Genomic DNA, 25,146 nt, shown 5'->3' on the forward strand with positions numbered 1-25,146 from the left:
CTATACCCCACAAAAACACTCCATCACGCCCCCATCACCCGTCACCACTGTGAATGGTCTTATTACCTCCTCCAAAACCTCATTTTACTTTTAAACCCCAATTTCTCTCAAATTAGAGAGATCTAGACCAAGCCACCACCACCACTTTATTCTATTTCGTTTTCCGAACACACTAGTACCAGTTTTACCGCCGCTGGTCTGTCAACGCGCCGCCACGCGCTAAAACCCAGCTCGGCGGTTTTGTATTTTCCGGCATATCTTCCCGGAACTTTTCCGAACATTTTCAGCAACTGTCGGGCAACTCCGACCACCGCTAATAGACCCTACCACGACTGGTTTTGCGTTTCTTTCCCTTCGTTTTTTCCTATTTTTTTATTATCTCCTTTACGTTTAGTTTATATCTTAATTTTACTACTACTTTTTAGGACCGTTTATTGAATTAGTATTTGTCTACGCTTCTGCTTTTGCTTCCATTACTTACTTCTACCTTTGCTTCTTGTTTTAGGACTGTATATTGATTTTGTATTATTTGAGGTAGTATTATATTATTGCTTCTGCTTAGACCTTGTGTACTTTTCCTACCAGTGTTGTTTTTAATTATTATTATTATTATTATTATTATTATTATTATTATTATTATTATTATTATTATTATTATTATTATTATTATTATTATTATTATTATTATTATTATTATTATTATTATTATTATTATTATTATTATTATTATTATTATTACTATTATTATTTTGTTGTAGTCTTTTTGGCGTTTCTATATTGTTATTTCGTTTCCTTTTATCGAACACGTTTCATAGGGTAAGATAGACACTAGACGTTCTCATGGTTACTTGAGGTCATGTCCTTCTAGCTCATGGGCGGGTAGGATTATAGGGCCTAGAAGCGACAATAGGTTAGCGAGGCCGGGTAGGATTAGAGTGGGTAGTTGGAATATGGGAACTTTGACCGACAAATGGTATGAACTAGTAGAGAATTTACGTAAAAAGTGGACATTTTGTGTGTCCAAGAGACTAGATGGAAGGGCCGAGGAGCGGCTAAGATCAAGGACTACAAGTTGTGGTTCTAGGGATCGAGAATAGCTAGAAACGGTGTTGGAATCATTATAGGCGCACCCTTTAACGAGAATGTCGTGGATGTAGGTAGGCGGAGCGATAGGATTATGTCGGTTAGGTTAGTTATCCAGGAGGTGACCTATACGGTCATTAGCGCTTTTGGGAATTGCTAGATGAGGTTGTAAGGATGTGCCCTCCGGATCATCGATTAATTATTGGTGGAGATCTTAATGGTCATATTGGAATGGATGTTGAGGGATATGCGGGAGTCCATGGGGGATTTGGGTACGGAGTAAGAAATGAGGAAGGGCGCTCTATTCTCGAATTTGCTGTAGCTCATGATTTAGTTGTGCCGAATTCGTTCTTTAGGAAGACTGTTGCGCAGTTAGCAACTTTCCATAGCGGGGGTCATAGTACCTAGATTGACTATTTGTTAATTAACAGAGGAGATCTTAGGACTTCTGGAGACTGTAAGGTCCTGACTGACTTGACTTGCTCCTCCCAACACAGATTGTTGGTCATGGATTTGGTTCTCTAGAGACGGGCCACCAAGAGTGTGAGGCCCGTCCAACCTAAAATCCTGTGGAGGAAGTTGAACGGAGAGAAGGCATACACTTTTAAAACTTCGGTGGTAGAAAAAGTTGATCCAGAAGTTGAAATGGTATCCTATGATGACGCAGATCAGATGTGGAATCGTATGGCATCCACCATTAGAGAGGTAGCCAAGGAAGCTTTAGGTGTGTCAGTAGGAATTTTGAAAGGACACAAGTCTGATAGAGAATCATGGTGGCTTAGCGACGAGGTTCAAATCAAAGTCACGCTTAAGCTATTAAGGTTTAGGGAGCTCACCACTTGTCGGGAGGGGACCCCGGCTGATATAACTAGGGACGAAGAGAGATATAAAGAGGCCAAAAGAGAAGCTAAGAAGGCTGTAGCCCGTGCAAAGGATAAGGCATACGAAGATTTGTATAGGAAACTAAACACCAAAGAGGGAGCAAATTATATTTATAGGATAGCCAAAGCTAGGGAGCGAAGGCGTAGGGATATAGATAACATCAAGTTTATCAAAGATGAAGCTGGTCAAACCTTAGTAAAGGAAGACGAAATTAGGAAAAGATGGGACGGGTATTTCTCATCTCTTTTCATTGAGGGAAGACCCGGGTGTTCCGGAGATCTGCAAGACTCTGATATAGAACAATTCCAGAACAACATGGATTGTGGGAGGATCAATAAAGAGGAAGTACGAGCGGCATTACGAGAGATGGGGAGAAATAAATCTGTAGGACCGGACCAGATCCCCATTGAGGCGTGGCGGTGCCTTGGCGTAGGTGGTTGACTTGTCTTTTCAATATGACATTTTGAAGCGCTAAAATGCCTATAGAATGGAGACTAAGCGAGACTATCCCCATCTATAAGAACAAGGGGGATGCCCAAATCTGCGGTAATTATAGAGGCATAAAACTACTTAGTCATACTATGAAGCTTTGGGAGAGAGTGATTGAGACTAGACTTCGACGCATAACAAAGATTTCGGAGAACCAATTTGGTTTCATGCCAGGGCGCTGTAACATCCCGCCTTTTTCCGTTTACTTTCCGTTTAACTATTTTATAGTCTGTTAAATATTTATAACATCTCCCGTTGATACGCGTTTCTAAATTATCTCGTTTAGGTATTTCATGCACCCACAACCGAACTCGAGGGACTAGTTTTGCCAATTGATCAAAGATGTGACTAGATGGACTAGTCAACACCCACCTCCTTTCATTATCCATTTTCTTTTCCATTTTCTTTAATACTTTCAACATATTCTCTCAAACACCAATTCAAAGATTCATCATCCATTTCCAATCTAACAATCAAACATCAAAACAAATTACATATTTGGAATCCTTGCATCTTCCTCTTCGATTCCATACCGATTTCATCAAGTTTGGGTAACTTTCTAAAATCACTAGATTTTGTGTTCTTGATGATTTTTACTTATAAAAGTGTTAATAAGTGTCTATGGCTCAAGTCTAACATGAATATGTGATGTTCGATCTCGTTATTTTAAGCAACTAGCATGAACTTGAATTTTGGTGTATTTGATTGGTGATTTTAGTTGCTTGAACGTTGTTAAATGTTATAAGTGCATGTTTTAATTGTGTTACTAGTATCACTAGCCTCAATTTGATGTGTAGGATGCTTTAGAAAACTTCATAAACTTGATTATTGATTTTGGTGATGTTGGTTAGGGTTTGATAGACCTAAATATGAACATTTGATGTATTGAATGCCATAAATTGTTGTTGGTAAGTGGTTAGTTGAATTATATGCTTGATTACCTATGAAGCGGCGTATCATATGTGTGCATTTAATTCCCGAATCATAAATGTGCATTTATGAACTTGGAAGTATTTATGATGAACATTAAATGAGCATTCAACTTGAATTTTGATTTTTGTAAATGATGTTTTTAATTGATGAAAGGTGTTTAGTTACATTCCTCGTTAAATTACCTTTCCAACGATGTATGATAGAATTGTGCTTAATTGAAGTTTGAATTTAGACTTGAACAATTGAAACTGACCGGGAACCAGTTCACGTTGATTGCCGCGGCGCGGCAATCCTTGGTCGCGGCGCGACATAAGCCGCATTCAGGGACTGACCTACATGGTCAAATTTTAAAAAATGTTTGCTATGCTACGCACCTCCGATTCACATGTAACTTGTTCTAACATGCTTATATATGATTAAAAACCTCAGAAAAATAGTTCGGGACCCGACCCGAACGTGTTGACTTTTTCGTTAACTTTGACTTGACCAAAGTTGATTTTTGTCCAAAACTTAACCAAATACTTATGCAACCATTCTAACATGTTTTTATACTTGTACCTTGCATGAAACTTGACAATTTGATTCACATGCTATAATAATCGAGTCGAAACGAGCCATATGACTAATTGAACACTTTAACCAATCGTGTTTACCGTTATTGATACGACCTACTTGTTTAGGTCAAGACTAGCATTCGTCCTTACACACGTTTACTTGTGAAGTACTTTTATACGCTTGCACTCAAGGTGAGATCATAGTCCCACTTTTACACTTTTGAACTTACATTTGGGATGAGAAAACATAAACGTTTCTTTTTACTAAGTGAACACAAGTACAGGAAAACAAACGTTCTACATACAAGTTTGAACAAAAATCCTCAATTCGATTATCATTAGTTACACTTGCCGGGTGTAAGCGAGAACTTATGTTATATGGCCATATGGGTTTGACAAATCCTCATTCGGACGGTTCGCTACCGTTATTCGGATAAAATATATTTTTGAGAAACAGTGTATGTTCTAACACTATTGTGATGGGGTTCTATGGATGGAAAGTTAAGCCTTAATAATTGGGTGCTCGTGATAAAAATTTTAGAATGGTTTACTATTATTTCAATGATATAAATCTTGTAGTTCATTTGTACTTACTTACTTAAACCTATGATTTCACCAACGTTTTCGTTGAAAGATTTCTATGTTTTTCTCAGGTCCTTGAACATTTTGTGATACATACTTCCGCTCATTACTTTTGATACTTGCTTGGATGTCGAGTATACATGCATACGTGGAGCGTCTTTTGAGTTAACTTAATTTGTGTCGCATAGGTTTCAATTGTACTTATAACATTGTAACATGTTTGGTCGTCGAACCTACTTTGTAAACCTTAAAACATCTTTATAATTAAAATGAATGCGACATATTTTGGTCAAACATTGTTTTAAATACTTATGACCACGTGACGGGACCTAAGTAGACGGCGCCGTCAATGTCAATTTTGTCGGGTCACTACAGATGGTATCGGAGCGTTGGTTGTAGGGATTTAGAGTTCATTGGTGTCAACCCCGAGTCGTAGGGTACATTAGTGAGTCTAGACTACAACCGGCATATAGACTTGAAGTAGGAATTACTTGACTACTTGTGCATTTATACTCTTAATCTCACGTTGTTTAATTTGATTGACACGCCACCTTGACTTCGTGAAATAATGTCGAATGCACATATGAATTAGGGTAATATAATTTCTGGGATTATATTACGGTGACTCATATGAACGTTCTGACATTATGACATAAAGAATTTAAGGCGAGTCAAGGAAAATTTTCTCTTTATCCTCATTCCATATCACGGTTAGTATTATTGAAAATACTAATCAACGATATTCTTGTGTTTTGAAGGAACAATGCCTCCTCGCCGTGTACCTGATAATGCTAAAAACGAACATATATTTCATAGCATTATCCCTCAAGAAAGACAAACTTTTAGTTGCAATTGTTCTATTTACAAGTGATATTCGTTTAAATAATAAAAGGTGAAGACAAAAGACATATGCGACGAATTGAAGACGCAAAAGACCAAAAAGCTTAAAAGTACAAAATACAATCAAAGAGGTTCCAATTATTGATAAGAAACGTCTCAAAATTACAAGAGTACAAGATGCGAAACTCAAAGTACAAGATATTAAATTATACGCAAGGACGTTCAAAAATCCGGAACCGGGACCAAAGTCAACTCTCAACGCTCGACACAACGGACTAAAAATTACAAGTCAACTATGCCTATAAATATAATATAATATATATATAATTATAATAAAATTATATATATATTATATATTATAAAAATCCGGCGGCTATACTGTTGCAAAGCTGAATGACAGTTTGAACCGACGGCCATGCGATCGCATGGCCTGGAGGAAGAAATCCCATGTGATCGCATGGCAAGCTGAGACAGGCCTCACCTATAAATCTCGCATGTTTTGGACGTAAAAAACACACCTTTTTCTAATTTCTTTCTCTTATCTAATGTACCAAGTATCACTCCAATTAGTAATCTCAATTTGTAATTTTAATTTTAAGTTAGTGATAATAATAAGGTTGGGTTAGTCGAATGTTTTAAGGTCTTGTAAGTCGAAACTCTGTTCGTGTAACGCTACGCTATTAATACCCACTGTAAGTTATGTTTATGTTATTTTCATTAATGTCTCGTAGCTAAGTTATTATTATGCTTATTTAAAACGAAGTAATCATGATGTTGGGCTAAAATACTAAAACTGGGTAATTGGGCATTGTACCATAATTGGGGTTTGGACAAAAGAACGACACTTGTGGAAATTAGACTATGGGCTATTAATGGGCTTTATATTTGTTTAACTAAATGATAGTTTGTTTATTTAATATGAAGATTTACAATTGGACGTACCTATAAATAACCATATACACTCGATCGGACACGATGGGCGGGATATTTATATGTACGAATAATCGTTCATTTAACCGGACACGGGAATGGATTAATAGTTAATATATTTATTAAAACAGGGGTGAAATTATGTACAAGGACACTTGGCGTAATTGTTAACAAAATATTAAAACCTTGGGTTACACGCAGTCGATATTAAAACCTTGGGTTACCTTGGCGTAATTGTTATTAAACAAAGTATTAAGACCTTGTTACAGTTTAAGTCCCCAATTAGTTGGAATATTTGACTTCGGATATAAGGATAATTTGACGAGGACACTCGCACTTTATATTTATGACTGATGTACTGTTATGGACAAAAACCAGACGGACATATTAAATAATCCAGGACAAAGAACAATTAACCCATGGGAATAAACTAAAATCAACACGTCAAACATCATGATTACGAAAGTTTAAATAAGCATAATTCCTTTATTTTCATATTTAATTGCACTTCTAATTATCGCACTTTTATTTATTGTCTTGTATTTAATTGCACTTTTAATTATCGTACTTTTTAATTATCGCACTTTTATTTATCGCAATTTTATTTTCGTTATTTATTTTACGCTTTAAATTAAGTCTTTTATTTATTTAATATTTTACATTAGGTTTTAACTGCGACTAAAGTTTTAAAATCGACAAACCGGTCATTAAACGGTAAAAACCCTCTTTTTATATTAATAATATTACTTATATATATATTTGTATTTTTATAAGATTAAAACTAATATAACGTTAAGCTTGTTTAAAAGATTCCCTGTGGAACGAACCGGACTTACTAAAAACTACACTACTGTACGATTAGGTACACTGCCTATAAGTGTTGTAGCAAGGTTTAGGTATATCCATTCTATAAATAAATAAATATCTTGTGTAAAATTGTATCGTATTTAATAGTATTTCGTAGTAAAATTAATACTATTTCCTAGTACACCTCGCACACATCAGTACCACATCATGAAACACCCGAACAAGCTCTACAACGAATGATAGCCACCGCCGTGGATGCGGCCATGGCCGGACACTCATCCAACAACAACAACAATAACAACAACCACAACAACAACAACAACAATGGAGCAGGTAACTCAAACGAGGGATGCTCCTATAAAGATTTCATGGGGTGCAAACCTCACACCTTCGATGGAACCGGGGGACCGGTTGTGCTCACCCGATGGTTTGCTCAAACGGAAGCCGTCTTTAGCATAAGCGGTTGTCGGGACCAAGACAAGGTCAAGTACTCCACTCACACTTTCGCCGGTTTCGCTCTCACTTGGTGGAACACCTATGTACAATCGGTGGGTACCGATGAAGCCCACGCCCTCTCTTGGGCCGATTTAAGGGAAAAGATGATCATCGAATATTTCCCTCGTGAAGAAACCCGAAAGCTCGAACAAGAGCTAAGAACTTTAAAAGCGGTCGAAAACGATCTCAAGGCTTATAATCAACGATTTTCCGAATTAGCCTTGATGTGCCAAACCTTGTGAACCCCGAGTCTTCAAGGGTTGAACTTTACATGGATGGTCTTCCAAAGAGAATCAAACACGGAGTAATGTCATCCAAACCCACTAATCTTCAAGAAGCTTTGAACATGGCCCCCAAATTGATAGAAACGATGGATAAAATTGTAGTGCTGGCACCTAAAGCCGAGGATAAGTTGGGTAACAACAAAAGAAAATGGGAAGCCCCCCAATCAAGCAACAATAACTTTTCCAAAAAGCCTTTCACCAACGACGGCAAGAAGGGTTATGCCGGAAACCTACCTCTTTGCAACAAATGTAACAAGCATCACTTTGGTGAATGTGGCAAGCTAATTTTCCATCGGTGCCAAGGAATTGGTCATAAGGCCAACGAATGTAAAAGTGCCACCCCCGTCGCTCGAAAGGGGCCCAATGCACCAAGGACGGTCACTTGTTACGAATGTGGACAAATGGGTCATTATAGAAATGCATGCCCAAAGAAGAAAGATAACCCCAATATGCGCGGCCGAGCTTTCAACATTAACACTGAGGAAGCCTGAGATGATAATGAACTAGTCACGGGTACGTTTCTTCTCAACAATTCTTATATTTCTTGTTTATTCGATTCGGGTGCCGATAAGAGTTTTGTATCCAAGACTTTGACTCATTCTTTTAGCACTCCACCACTTCCACTAGATGCCACTTATACCATTGAAGTGGCCAACGGGAAACTATTGAGTGCCAACACATATTACCGGGGGTGTACGTTAAACTTATTGGGTAAGGAATTTGAAATTGACTTGATACCTATGAAACTAGGGAGCTTCGAAGTAATAATTGGTATGAATTGGTTAGCAAAAACAAAATCTCACATCCTTTGTGAACTTAACGCAATCCGAATTCCTATCAAGAATGGTGAACCTTTGATTGTTTATGGTGATAAGAGTTGCACCGGACTCAACCTCGTTTCGTGCCTTCAAGTTAGAAAACTACTCCGTAAGGGTTGTTTTGCGATCCTTGACCACGTTAAGAAAGTCGAGTCCAATGAGAAGCATATCGAAGATGTGCCAATTGTTAGTAACTTTTTCGATGTATTTCCTGATGAATTGTCGGGTCTTCCACCTCATCGACCGGTTGAATTCCAAATTGATCTTATTCCGGGAGCCGCACCCATAGTACGTGCACCGTATAGACTTTCTCCATCTGAAATGTAAGAATTGCAAAGTCAAATTCAAGAACTACTTGACCGTGGTTTTATCCAACCTAGCCATTCACCATGGGGTGCTCCGATTTTATTCGTTAAGAAGAAAAATGGATCCCTATGAATGTGTATCGACTATCGTAAACTAAAAAAATTGACGATTAAGAACCGATACCCTCTTCCACGCATCGATGACCTCTTTGATCAATTACAAGGATCTCGTGTATATTTGAAAATCGATCTCCGCTCAGGTTATCATCAATTAAGGGTTAAAGAGGAAGATGTCTCCAAAACCGCTTTCAAGACTCGTTATGGTAATTATGAATTTCTTGTAATGCCATTTGATCTCACTAATGCACTAGTGGTGTTCATGGACCTTATGAACCGCGTGTGAAAACCGTATCTCGATAAATTCGTTATTGTGTTCATCGATGACATCTTGGTCTATTCTAAAAGCGAAGAAGAAAACGAACAACACCTCCGACTCGTGCTCGAACTCTTGAGACAAGAACGACTCTATGCCAAATTCTCCAAGTGTGAATTTTGGTTGAAGGAAGTTCAATTTCTTGGTCATGTTGTAAGTGATCAAGGTATTAAGGTCGATCCATCAAAAATCGAAGCCATTAGCAAATGGGAGACTCCTACTACTCCTACTCACATACGTCAATTCTTGGGTCTCGCCGGGTACTATCGTAGATTCATCGAAAACTTCTCTTTGGTTACACGTCCTCTGACCGCGTTAACTCACAAGGGAAAGAAATTCATTTGGACAACCGAACAAGAATCCGCATTTCAAATCTTGAAAACAAAGCTAACCACCACTCCTATCTTGTCACTTCCCGAAGGTAATGATGATTTTGTTGTATATTGCGATGCCTCGAAACATGGTTTTGGGTGTGTATTGATGCAACGAAAGAAAGTCATTGCTTATGTCTCTCGACAATTGAAAATTCAATAACGGAACTACACGACACATGATCTCGAACTCGGAGCTGTTGTCTTTGCACTTAAAATGTGGAGACACTATCTTTATGGAACCAAGAGTACTATCTTCACCGATCACAAAAGCCTTCAACACATCTTCGACTAAAAGAAACTAAACATGAGACAACGCCGGTGGATTGAAACTTTAAACGATTATGATTGTGAGCTTCGTTACCATCCCGGGAAGGCAAACGTAGTATTCGATGCCTTAAGTTGAAAGGAAAGAGCGGTGCCTCTTCGTGTCCGAGTTTTAAACATCTCCATTCACACCAACCTCAATAGTCAAATTCGTGTAGCCCATGACGAGGCTCTCAAGGATGAAAACATCTCACTCGAACACTTGAACGTCCTCACCTCTCGATTCGAAGTTAAAGAAACCAGACTCCAATATTTCGGCGGAAGAATTTGGGTACCTAGTTATGGGGACCTACTGAAATGTCCCGTTCTTATTGATTAAAAACGTTCCATATTAATTGATTTCGTTGCGAGGTTTTGACCTCTATATGAGACGTTTTTCAAAGACTGCATTCATTTTTAAAACAAACCATAACCTTTATTTCATAAATAAAGGTTTAAAAAGCTTTACGTAGATTATCAAATAATGATAATCTAAAATATCCTGTTTACACACGACCATTACATAATGGTTTACAATACAAATATGTTACATCGAAATCAGTTTCTTGAATGCAGTTTTTACACAATATCATACAAACATGGACTCCAAATCTTGTCCTTATTTTAGTATGCAACAGCGGAAGCTCTTAATATTCACCTGAGAATAAACATGCTTTAAACGTCAACAAAAATGTTGGTGAGTTATAGGTTTAACCTATATATATCAAATCGTAACAATAGACCACAAGATTTCATATTTCAATACACATCCCATACATAGAGATAAAAATCATTCATATGGTGAACACCTGGTAACCGACAATAACAAGATGCATATATAAGAATATCCCCATCATTCCGGGACACCCTTCGGATATGATATAAATTTCGAAGTACTAAAGCATCTGGTACTTTGGATGGGGTTTGTTAGGCCCAATAGATCTATCTTTAGGATTCGCGTCAATTAGGGTGTCTGTTCCCTAATTCTTAGATTACCAGACTTAATAAAAAGGGGCATATTCGATTTCGATAATTCAACCATAGAATGTAGTTTCACGTACTTGTGTCTATTTTGTAAATCATTTATAAAACCTGCATGTATTCTCATCCCAAAAATATTAGATTTTAAAAGTGGGACTATAACTCACTTTCACAGATTTTTACTTCGTCGGGAAGTAAGACTTGGCCACTGGTTGATTCACGAACCTATAACAATATATATATATATATCAAAGTATGTTCAAAATATATTTACAACACTTTTAATATATTTTGATGTTTTAAGTTTATTAAGTCAGCTGTCCTCGTTAGTAACCTACAACTAGTTGTCCACAGTTAGATGTACAGAAATAAATCGATACATATTATCTTGAATCAATCCACGACCCAGTGTATACGTATCTCAGTATTGATCACAACTCAAACTATATATATTTTGGAATCAACCTCAACCCTGTATAGCTAACTCCAACATTCACATATAGAGTGTCTATGGTTGTTCCGAAATATATATAGATGTGTCGACATGATAGGTCGAAACATTGTATACGTGTCTATGGTATCTCAAGATTACATAATATACAATACAAGTTGATTAAGTTATGGTTGGAATAGATTTGTTACCAATTTTCACGTAGCTAAAATGAGAAAAATTATCCAATCTTGTTTTACCCATAACTTCTTCATTTTAAATCCGTTTTGAGTGAATCAAATTGCTATGGTTTCAAATTGAACTCTATTTTATGAATCTAAACAGAAAAGTATAGGTTTATAGTCGGAAAAAATAAGGTACAAGTCGTTTTTGTAAAGGTAGTCATTTCAGTCGAAAGAACGACGTCTAGATGACCATTTTAGAAAACATACTTCCACTTTGAGTTTAACCATAATTTTTGGATATAGTTTCATGTTCATAATAAAAATCATTTTCCCAGAATAATAACTTTTAAATCAAAGTTTATCATAGTTTTTAATTAACTAACCCAAAACAGCCCGCGGTGTTACTACGACGGCGTAAATCCGGTTTTACGGTGTTTTTCGTGTTTTCAGGTTTTAAATCATTAAGTTAGAATATCATATAGATATAGAACATGTGTTTAGTTGATTTTAAAAGTCAAGTTAGAAGGATTAACTTTTATTTGCGAACAAGTTTAGAATTAACTAAACTATGTTCTAGTGATTACAAGTTTAAACCTTCGAATAAGATAGCTTTATATGTATGAATCGAATGATGTTATGAACATCATTACTACCTTAAGTTCCTTGGATAAACCTACTGGAAAAGAGAAAAATGGATCTAGCTTCAATGGATCCTTGGATGGCTCGAAGTTCTTGAAGCAGAATCATGACACGAAAACAAGTTCAAGTAAGATCATCACTTGAAATAAGATTATTATAGTTATAGAAATTGAACCAAAGTTTGAATATGATTATTACCTTGTATTAGAATGATAACCTACTGTAAGAAACAAAGATTTCTTGAGGTTGGATGATCACCTTACAAGATTGGAAGTGAGCTAGCAAACTTGAAAGTATTCTTGATTTTATGAAACTAGAACTTTTGGAATTTATGAAGAACACTTAGAACTTGAAGATAGAACTTGAGAGAGATCAATTAGATGAAGAAAATTGAAGAATGAAAGTGTTTGTAGGTGTTTTTGGTCGTTGGTGTATGAATTAGATATAAAGGATATGTAATTTTGTTTTCATGTAAATAAGTCATGAATGATTACTCATATTTTTGTAATTTTATGAGATATTTCATGCTAGTTGCCAAATGATGGTTCCCACATGTGTTAGGTGACTCACATGGGCTGCTAAGAGCTGATCATTGGAGTGTATATACCAATAGTACATACATCTAAAAGCTGTGTATTGTACGAGTACGAATACGGGTGCATACGAGTAGAATTGTTGATGAAACTGAACGAGGATGTAATTGTAAGCATTTTTGTTAAGTAGAAGTATTTTGATAAGTGTATTGAAGTCTTTCAAAAGTGTATAAATACATATTAAAACACTACATGTATATACATTTTAACTGAGTCGTTAAGTCATCGTTAGTCGTTACATGTAAGTGTTGTTTTGAAACCTTTAGGTTAACGATCTTGTTAAATGTTGTTAACCCAATGTTTATAATATCAAATGAGATTTTAAATTATTATATTATCATGATATTATCATGTATGAATATCTCTTAATATGATATATATACATTAAATGTCTTTACAACGATAATCGTTACATATATGTCTCGTTTAAAAATCATTAAGTTAGTAGTCTTGTTTTTACATATGTAGTTCATTGTTAATATACTTTATGATATGTTTTCTTATCATAGTATCATGTTAACTATATATATATATCCATATATATGTCATCATATAGTTTTTACAAGTTTTAACGTTCGTGAATCACCGATCAACTTGGGTGGTCAATTGTCTATATGAAACATATTTCAATTAATCAAGTCTTAACAAGTTTGATTGCTTAACATGTTGGAAACATTTAATCATGTAAATATCAATCTCAATTAATATATATAAACATGGAAAAGTTCGGGTCACTACAGTACCTACCCGTTAAATAAATTTCGTCCCGAAATTTTAAGCTGTTGAAGGTGTTGACGAATCTTCTGGAAATAGATGCGGGTATTTCTTCTTCATCTGATCTTCACGCTCCCAGGTGAACTCGGGTCCTCTACGAGCATTCCATTGAACCTTAACAATTGGTATCTTGTTTTGCTTAAGTCTTTTAACCTCACGATCCATTATTTCGACGGGTTCTTCGATGAATTGAAGTTTTTCGTTGATTTGGATTTCATCTAACGGAATAGTGAGATCTTCTTTAGCAAAACATTTCTTCAAATTCGAGACGTGGAAAGTGTTATGTACAGCCGCGAGTTGTTGAGGTAACTCAAGTCGGTAAGCTACTGGTCCGACACGATCAATAATCTTGAATGGTCCAATATACCTTGGATTTAATTTCCCTCGTTTACCAAATCGAACAACGCCTTTCCAAGGTGCAACTTTAAGCATGACCATCTCTCCAATTTCAAATTCTATATCTTTTCTTTTAATGTCAGCGTAGCTCTTTTGTCGACTTTGGGCGGTTTTCAACCGTTGTTGAATTTGGATGATCTTCTCGGTAGTTTCTTGTATAATCTCCGGACCCGTAATCTGTCTATCCCCCACTTCACTCCAACAAATCGGAGACCTGCACTTTCTACCATAAAGTACTTCAAACGGCGCCATCTCAATGCTTGAATGGTAGCTGTTGTTGTAGGAAAATTCTGCTAACGGTAGATGTCGATCCCAACTGTTTCCGAAATCAATAACACATGCTCGTAGCATGTCTTCAAGCGTTTGTATCGTCCTTTCACTCTGCCCATCAGTTTGTGGATGATAGGCAGTACTCATGTCTAGACGAGTTCCTAATGCTTGCTGTAATGTCTGCCAGAATCTTGAAATAAATCTGCCATCCCTATCAGAGATAATAGAGATTGGTATTCCATGTCTGGAGATGACTTCCTTCAAATACAGTCGTGCTAACTTCTCCATCTTGTCATCTTCTCTTATTGGCAAGAAGTGTGCTGATTTGGTGAGACGATCAACTATTACCCAAATAGTATCAAAACCACTTGCAGTCCTTGGCAATTTAGTGATGAAATCCATGGTAATGTTTTCCCATTTCCATTCCGGGATTTCAGGTTGTTGAAGTAGACCTGATGGTTTCTGATGCTCAGCTTTGACCTTAGAATACGTCAAACATTCTCCTACGTATTTAGCAACATCGGCTTTCATACCCGGCCACCAAAAATATTTCTTGAGATCCTTGTACATCTTCCCCGTTCCAGGATGTATTGAGTATCTGGTTTTATGAGCTTCTCTAAGTACCATTTCTCTCATATCTCCAAATTTTGGTACCCAAATCCTTTCAGCCCTATACCGGGTTCCGTCTTCCCGAATATTAAGATGCTTCTCCGATCCTTTGGGTATTTCATCCTTTAAATTTCCCTCTTTTAAAACTCCTTGTTGCGCCTCCTTTATTTGAGTAGTAATGTTATTATGAATCATTATATTCATAGATTTTACTCGAATGGGTTCTCTATCCTTCCTGCTCAAGGCATCGGCTACCACATTTGCCTTCCCCGGGTGGTAACGAATCTCAAAATCGTAATCATTCAATAATTCAATCCACCTACGCTGCCTCATATTCAGTTGTTTCTGATTAAATATGTGTTGAAGACTTTTGTGGTCGGTATATATAATACTTTTGACCCCATATAAGTAGTGCCTCCAAGTCTTTAATGCAAAAACAACCGCGCCTAATTCCAAATCATGCGTCGTATAATTTTGTTCGTGAATCTTCAATTGTCTAGACGCATAAGCAATCACCTTCGTTCGTTGCATTAATACACAACCGAGACCTTGCTTTGATGCGTCACAATAAATCACAAAATCATCATTCCCTTCAGGCAATGACAATATAGGTGCTGTAGTTAGCTTTTTCTTCAATAACTGAAACGCTTTCTCTTGTTCATCATTCCATTCAAATTTCTTCCCTTTATGCGTTAATGCAGTCAAGGGTTTTGCTATTCTGGAAAAGTCTTGGATGAACCTTCTGTAGTAACCAGCTAGTCCTAAAAACTGGCGTATGTGTTTCGGAGTTTTCGGGGTTTCCCACTTTTCAACAGTTTCTATCTTTGCCGGATCCACCTTAATACCTTCTTTGTTCACTATGTGACCGAGGAATTGAACTTCTTCCAACCAAAATGCACACTTTGAAAACTTAGCGTACAATTCTTCCTTCCTCAATACTTCTAACACCTTTCTCAAATGTTCACCGTGTTCTTGGTCATTCTTTGAGTAAATAAGTATGTCATCAATGAAAACAATGACAAACTTGTCAAGGTATGGTCCACACACTCGGTTCATAAGGTCCATGAACACAGCTGGTGCATTAGTTAAACCAAACGGCATGACCATAAACTCGTAATGACCGTAACGTGTTCTGAAAGCAGTCTTTGGAATATCATCTTCTTTCACCCGCATTTGATGATACCCGGAACGTAAGTCAATCTTTGAATAAACAGACGAGCCTTGTAGTTGATCAAATAAGTCGTCGATTCTCGGTAGTGGGTAGCGGTTCTTGATGGTAAGTTTGTTCAACTCTCGGTAGTCGATACACAACCTGAATGTACCATCTTTCTTCTTGACAAACAAAACAGGAGCTCCCCACGGTGATGTGCTTGGTCGAATGAAACCACGCTCTAAAAGTTCTTGTAATTGGCTTTGCAGTTCTTTCATCTCGCTGGGTGCGAGTCTGTAAGGAGCACGAGCTATTGGTGCAGCTCCTGGTACAAGATCTATTTGAAATTCAACGGATCGATGTGGGGGTAATCCCGGTAATTCTTTCGGAAATACATCGGGAAATTCTTTTGCAATGGGAACATCATTGATGCTCTTTTCTTCAGTTTGTACTTTCTCGACGTGTGCTAGAACAGCATAGCAACCTTTTCTTATTAGTTTTTGTGCCTTCAAATTACTAATAAGATGTAGCTTCGTGTTGCCCTTTTCTCCGTACACCATTAAGGGTTTTCCTTTTTCTCGTATAATGCGAATTGCATTTTTGTAACAAACGATCTCCGCTTTCACTTCTTTCAACCAGTCCATACCGATTATCACATCAAAACTCCCTAACTCTACTGGTATCAAATCAATCTTAAATGTTTCGCTAACCAGTTTAATTTCTCGATTCCGACATATATTATCTGCTGAAATTAATTTACCATTTGCTAATTCGAGTAAAAATTTACTATCCAAAGGCGTCAATGGACAACTTAATTTAGCACAAAAATCTCTACTCATATAGCTTCTATCCGCACCCGAATCAAATAAAACGTAAGCAGATTTATTGTCAATAAGAAACGTACCCGTAACAAGCTCCGGGTCTTCCTGTGCCTCTACCGCATTAATATTGAAAACTCTTCCACGGCCTTGTCCATTCGTGTTCTCCTGGTTCGGGCAATTTCTAATAATGTGGCCTGGTTTTCCACATTTATAACAAACTACATTGGCATAACTTGCTCCGACCCTACTTGCTCCGCCATTACTCGTTCCGACACCATTTGTTCCTTTCGTTCTATTAACCCCTGGTCCGTAGACCTCACACTTCGCCGCGCTATGACCATTTCTTTTACACTTGTTGCAAAATTTGGTGCAGAACCCCGAGTGATTCTTTTCACACCTTTGGCATAGTTGCTTCTGATTGTTGTTGTTGTTGCGGTTATTATTGTTGTTGGGATGATTGTTGTAGTTGCTGTTGTTGTTGTTGTTGTTGTTGGGCCGTTTGTTGTAGTTGCGATTGATGTTGCGATTGTTGGGATAATTGTTGCGATTATTGTTGTAATTGTTGTTGTTGTTGTATTGGTGATTCTTATCACCGTTTTCCTCCCACTTTCTTTTGACTTGCTTCACATTGGCCTCTTCAGAAGTCTGTTCTTTAATTCTTTCTTCAATCTGGTTCACTAGTTTGTGAGCCATTCTACATGCCTGTTGTATGGAGGCGGGCTCGTGTGAACTTATATCTTCTTGGATTCTTTCCGGTAATCCTTTCACAAACGCGTCGATCTTCTCTTCCTCATCTTCGAATGCTCCCGGACACAATAGGCACAATTCTGTGAATCGTCTTTCGTACGTGGTAATATCAAATCCTTGGGTTCGTAACCCTCTAAGTTCTGCCTTGAGCTTATTGACCTCGGTTCTGGGACGGTACTTCTCGTTCATCAAGTGCTTGAATGCTGACCACGGTAGTGCGTACGCATCATCTTGTCCCACTTGCTCTAGATAGGTATTCCACCATGTTAACGCAGAACCTGTGAAGGTATGCGTAGCGTACTTTACTTTGTCCTCTTCAGTACACTTACTTATGGCAAACACCGATTCAACCTTCTCGGTCCACCGTTTCAATCCGATCGGTCCTTCGGTTCCATCAAATTCCAAAGGTTTGCAGGCAGTGAATTCTTTGTAGGTGCATCCTACACGATTTCCTGTACTGCTAGATCCAAGGTTATTGTTGGTATGTAGCGCAGCCTGTACTGCGGCTATGTTTGAAGCTAGAAAAGTACGGAATTCCTCTTCATTCATATTCACGGTGTGTCGAGTAGTCGGTGCCATTTCCTTCAAAATAGTTAAATGGAACAAGTTAATCATACAGAATATTAAGAGTAGTTAATAGTATTTCGTAGCATAATATGAACTCATTTATAAAAGCTTTTTCTTCATATTAGCATTTTATAAGTTTAAATTCGGGTAGTACCTACCCGTTAAGTTCATACTTAGTAGCTAATATACAATTCAACTACTACAATTCTATATGAAAAACTGATTATAATAATATTTCGCGTTCAAACTTTTATACAATATTTTACAAATTTACAATATCGCTTATTTTACATAAAGCATGAAATATAGCACACAATAACTTTGATACAAGATAGTTGTGAAGATAATTCTAGCTAATACACAAGTCGTTCAGCAAAGGCAATAAAGACACGTAATTCATACGTCCAGAAACAAGTCATGCATTCTGGTTTTACTAGGACTACTTCCCATCCTTGGTCTTGTGCAACATAACCGTTATGGCCGTTGATAAGACAGCGTGTTGTAACGTCATCAAAGGGACGAGGGTTACGTAATGTCCAACAGTCCCGTAACAATCTAAAAACCTCATTTCTTACCCCAATTACCGACTCCGTCACTTGTGGAAACGTTTTGTTTAATAGTTGTAGCCCGATGTTCTTGTTCTCACTTTGGTGAGAAGCGAACATTACTAATCCGTAAGCATAACATGCTTCTTTATGTTGCATGTTAGCCGCTTTTTCTAAATCACGAAGTCCAATATTCGGATATATTGAGTCAAAATAATTTCTTAACCCGTTGCGTAAAATAGCATTTGGGTTCCCCGCAATATATGCGTCAAAGTAAACACATCGTAACTTATGGGTTTCCCAATGTGATATCCCCCATCTTTCAAACGAAAGTCTCTTATAAACCAAGACATTCTTGGAACGTTCTTCGAATGTCTTACAAACTGATCTCGCCTTAAATAGTTGTGCCGAGGAATTCTGGCCGACTCTAGACAAGATTTCATCAATCATGTCTCCGGGTAGGTCTCTTAAAATATTGGGTTGTCTATCCATTTTGTGTTTTTAAACTGTAAAATAGACAAGAGTTAGATTCATAAAAAAAATACTTATTAATACAAGCAATTTTTACATATATCATAAAGCATACGAACACTATATTACATATATTACACCACACGAATACAACTATCTTATTCCGACTCGCTCGTTTCTTCTTCTTCGGTTTTGGTTCGTTTTGCCAAGTTTCTAGGGATATATGATGTTCCCCTAATACGAACCGTCGTTGTCCACATTGGTTTAGAAAAACCTGGTGGTTTAGAGGTTCCCGGGTCATTGTTACAACTTAAGGACTTCGGGGGTTGACGATACATATAAAGTTCATCGGGGTTGGAATTAGATTTCTCTATTTTTATGCCCTTTCCCTTATTATTTTCTTTTGCCTTTTTAAATTCAGTTGGGGTAATTTCTATAACATCATCGGAATTCTCGTCGGAATCCGATTCATCGGAGAATTGGTAATCCTCCCAATATTTTGCTTCCTTGGCGGAAACACCATTGACCATAATTAACTTTGGTCGGTTGGTTGAGGATTTTCTTTTACTTAACCGTTTTATTATTTCCCCCACCGGTTCTATTTCTTCATCCTGTTCCGATTCTTCTTCCGGTTCCGATTCTTCTTCCGGTTCCGACTCTTCTTCCGGTTCCTCTTCGGGAACTTGTGAATCAGTCCACAAATCATTCCAATTTACATTTGACTCTTCATTATTATTAGGTGAGTCAATAGGACTTGTTCTAGAGGTAGACATCTATCACATAATATCAAACACGTTAAGAGATTAATATATCACATAATATTCATATGTTAAAAATATATAGTTTCCAACAAAAATGTTAAGCAATCATTTTTAAAGAAAACACGGTCGAAGTCCAGACTCACTAATGCATCCTAACAAACTCGATAAGACACACTAATGCAAATTTTCTGGTTCTCTAAGACCAACGCTCTGATACCAACTGAAATGTCCCGTTCTTATTGATTAAAAACGTTCCATATTAATTGATTTCGTTGCGAGGTTTTGACCTCTATATGAGACGTTTTTCAAAGACTGCATTCATTTTTAAAACAAACCATAACCTTTATTTCATAAATAAAGGTTTAAAAAGCTTTACGTAGATTATCAAATAATGATAATCTAAAATATCCTGTTTACACACGACCATTACATAATGGTTTACAATACAAATATGTTACATCGAAATCAGTTTCTTGAATGCAGTTTTTACACAATATCATACAAACATGGACTCCAAATCTTGTCCTTATTTTAGTATGCAACAGCGGAAGCTCTTAATATTCACCTGAGAATAAACATGCTTTAAACGTCAACAAAAATGTTGGTGAGTTATAGGTTTAACCTATATATATCAAATCGTAACAATAGACCACAAGATTTCATATTTCAATACACATCCCATACATAGAGATAAAAATCATTCATATGGTGAACACCTGGTAACCGACAATAACAAGATGCATATATAAGAATATCCCCATCATTCCGGGACACCCTTCGGATATGATATAAATTTCGAAGTACTAAAGCATCCGGTACTTTGGATGGGGTTTGTTAGGCCCAATAGATCTATCTTTAGGATTCGCGTCAATTAGGGTGTCTGTTCCCTAATTCTTAGATTACCAGACTTAATAAAAAGGGGCATATTCGATTTCGATAATTCAACCATAGAATGTAGTTTCACGTACTTGTGTCTATTTTGTAAATCATTTATAAAACCTGCATGTATTCTCATCCCAAAAATATTAGATTTTAAAAGTGGGACTATAACTCACTTTCACAGATTTTTACTTCGTCGGGAAGTAAGACTTGGCCACTGGTTGATTCACGAACCTATAACAATATATATATATATATCAAAGTATGTTCAAAATATATTTACAACACTTTTAATATATTTTGATGTTTTAAGTTTATTAAGTCAGCTGTCCTCGTTAGTAACCTACAACTAGTTGTCCACAGTTAGATGTACAGAAATAAATCGATACATATTATCTTGAATCAATCCACGACCCAGTGTATACGTATCTCAGTATTGATCACAACTCAAACTATATATATTTTGGAATCAACCTCAACCCTGTATAGCTAACTCCAACATTCACATATAGAGTGTCTATGGTTGTTCCGAAATATATATAGATGTGTCGACATGATAGGTCGAAACATTGTATACGTGTCTATGGTATCTCAAGATTACATAATATACAATACAAGTTGATTAAGTTATGGTTGGAATAGATTTGTTACCAATTTTCACGTAGCTAAAATGAGAAAAATTATCCAATCTTGTTTTACCCATAACTTCTTCATTTTAAATCCGTTTTGAGTGAATCAAATTGCTATGGTTTCATATTGAACTCTATTTTATGAATCTAAACAGAAAAGTATAGGTTTATAGTCGGAAAAAATAAGGTACAAGTCGTTTTTGTAAAGGTAGTCATTTCAGTCGAAAGAACGACGTCTAGATGACCATTTTAGAAAACATACTTCCACTTTGAGTTTAACCATAATTTTTGGATATAGTTTCATGTTCATAATAAAAATCATTTTCCCAGAATAATAACTTTTAAATCAAAGTTTATCATAGTTTTTAATTAACTAACCCAAAACAGCCCGCGGTGTTACTACGACGGCGTAAATCCGGTTTTACGGTGTTTTTCGTGTTTTCAGGTTTTAAATCATTAAGTTAGAATATCATATAGATATAGAACATGTGTTTAGTTGATTTTAAAAGTCAAGTTAGAAGGATTAACTTTTATTTGCGAACAAGTTTAGAATTAACTAAACTATGTTCTAGTGATTACAAGTTTAAACCTTCGAATAAGATAGCTTTATATGTATGAATCGAATGATGTTATGAACATCATTACTACCTTAAGTTCCTTGGATAAACCTACTGGAAAAGAGAAAAATGGATCTAGCTTCAATGGATCCTTGGATGGCTCGAAGTTCTTGAAGCAGAATCATGACACGAAAACAAGTTCAAGTAAGATCATCACTTGAAATAAGATTATTATAGTTATAGAAATTGAACCAAAGTTTGAATATGATTATTACCTTGTATTAGAATGATAACCTACTGTAAGAAACAAAGATTTCTTGAGGTTGGATGATCACCTTACAAGATTGGAAGTGAGCTAGCAAACTTGAAAGTATTCTTGATTTTATGAAACTAGAACTTTTGGAATTTATGAAGAACACTTAGAACTTGAAGATAGAACTTGAGAGAGATCAATTAGATGAAGAAAATTGAAGAATGAAAGTGTTTGTAGGTGTTTTTGGTCGTTGGTGTATGAATTAGATATAAAGGATATGTAATTTTGTTTTCATGTAAATAAGTCATGAATGATTACTCATATTTTTGTAATTTTATGAGATATTTCATGCTAGTTGCCAAATGATGGTTCCCACATGTGTTAGGTGACTCACATGGGCTGCTAAGAGCTGATCATTGGAGTGTATATACCAATAGTACATACATCTAAAAGCTGTGTATTGTACGAGTACGAATACGGGTGCATACGAGTAGAATTGTTGATGAAACTGAACGAGGATGTAATTGTAAGCATTTTTGTTAAGTAGAAGTATTTTGATAAGTGTATTGAAGTCTTTCAAAAGTGTATAAATACATATTAAAACACTACATGTATATACATTTTAACTGAGTCGTTAAGTCATCGTTAGTCGTTACATGTAAGTGTTGTTTTGAAACCTTTAGGTTAACGATCTTGTTAAATGTTGTTAACCCAATGTTTATAATATCAAATGAGATTTTAAATTATTATATTATCATGATATTATCATGTATGAATATCTCTTAATATGATATATATACATTAAATGTCTTTACAACGATAATCGTTACATATATGTCTCGTTTAAAAATCATTAAGTTAGTAGTCTTGTTTTTACATATGTAGTTCATTGTTAATATACTTTATGATATGTTTTCTTATCATAGTATCATGTTAACTATATATATATATCCATATATATGTCATCATATAGTTTTTACAAGTTTTAACGTTCGTGAATCACCGATCAACTTGGGTGGTCAATTGTCTATATGAAACATATTTCAATTAATCAAGTCTTAACAAGTTTGATTGCTTAACATGTTGGAAACATTTAATCATGTAAATATCAATCTCAATTAATATATATAAACATGGAAAAGTTCGGGTCACTACACCTACGAAGCCTTATTTTAGACGAAGCTGATGTTATGCGAGGTGTATATGAAATAGCTTATATTTTACTAGGAAAAACTATTAAATATGATACAATTTTACACAAGATATTTATTTATTTATAGAATGGATATACCTAAACCTTGCTACAACACTTATAGGCAGTGTACCTAATCGTACAGTAGTGTAGTTTTTAGTAAGTCCGGTTCGTTCCACAGGGAAATCTTTAAACAAAGCTTAACGCTATATTAGTTTTAATTTATAAAAATATAAATATATATATAAGTAATATTATTATTATAAAGGGGGGTTTTTACCGTTTAATGACCGGTTTGTCGATTTTAAAACTTTAGCCGCAGTTAAAACCTAATGTAAAATATTAAAAATAAATACAACTTAATTTAAAGCGTAAAATAAATAATGATAATAAAATTGCGATAAATAAAAGTGCGATAAAATAAAATTGCGATAATTAAAAAGTACAATAATTAGAAGTGCAATTAAATACAATGACAATAAATAAAAGTGCAATAATTAAAAGTGCAATTAAATATGAAAATAAAGGAATTATGCTTATTTAAACTTCCGTAATCATGATGTTTGACGCGTTGATTTTAGTTTTATGCCCATGGGTTAATTGTTCTTTATCCTGGATTATTTAATATGTCTGTCTGGTTTTTATCCATAACAGTCCATCAGTCATAAATATAAAGTGCGAGTATCCTCATCAAATTATCCTTATACCCGAAGTCAAATATTCTAACTAATTGGGGACTTAAACTGTAAAAAGGTTTTAATACTTAGTTTAATAATTACACCAGGATATCGACTGCATGTAATCCAAGGTTTTAATACTTTGTTATCAATTATGCCAAGTGTCCTTATACATAATTTCACCCCTGTTTTAATAAGTCTATTAACTATTAATCCATTCCCATGTCCGGTTAAATGAACGATTATTCGTACATATAAATACCCTGCCCATCGTGTCCGATCGAGTGTATATGGTTATTTATAGGTACGTCCAATTATAAATCTTTATATTAAAATTAACAAACTATCATTTAGTTAAATAAATATAAAGCCCATTAATAGCCCATAGTCTAATTTCCACAAGTGTCGTTCTTTTGTCCAAACCCCAATTATGGTACAAAGCCCAATTACCCAATTTTAGTATTTTAGCCCAACATCATGATTACTTCGTTTTAAATAAGCATAATAATAACTTAGCTACGAGACATTAAATTAAAAAGGTTGAACATAACTTACAATGATTAAAAATAGCGTAGCGTTACACGGACAGAATTTCGACTTACACCCTTACAACATTAGCTAACATACCCTTATTATTAGAATTAAAATTAAAATTAAATTAAAATTATAATATATATATATTATACGTTGATGAATGAAGAGAAAAAGATATGTTAAATGATGCACCAAAGCTCGAAATTTATAGGCCTGTGAGCTGAAAAAGGGGCTCATGCGATCGCATGAGTTTTGCCCTTCAAGGCCATGCGATCGCATGGCCAGCTGGGGAGGCTCACATGTGGTTGTTTTCTTCTGCCGACGGTTTTATAATATAATATAATATATATATTAATTTTAAGAATTAATTATAT

At 35.8% G+C, this 25,146-nt stretch overlaps 1 protein-coding gene across 1 annotated transcript; it reads left to right on the forward strand.

Annotated features, from left to right (window-relative positions):
- Window positions 1-1,257: 1,257 nt before the first annotated feature.
- LOC139871206 (uncharacterized) lies at window positions 1,258-2,406 on the forward strand. Its single transcript, XM_071858942.1, has 4 exons — window positions 1,258-1,454; window positions 1,515-1,545; window positions 1,609-2,022; window positions 2,167-2,406. The coding sequence occupies exons 1-4, from the start codon at window positions 1,258-1,260 to the stop codon at window positions 2,404-2,406; spliced, it is 882 nt and encodes a 293-aa protein (XP_071715043.1).
- The last annotated feature ends 22,740 nt before the right edge of the window (window positions 2,407-25,146 follow it).

The sequence above is a fragment of the Rutidosis leptorrhynchoides genome, chromosome 10 (genome assembly GCF_046630445.1).
Source record: "Rutidosis leptorrhynchoides isolate AG116_Rl617_1_P2 chromosome 10, CSIRO_AGI_Rlap_v1, whole genome shotgun sequence".
Classification (NCBI taxonomy): Eukaryota; Viridiplantae; Streptophyta; class Magnoliopsida; order Asterales; family Asteraceae; genus Rutidosis; species Rutidosis leptorrhynchoides.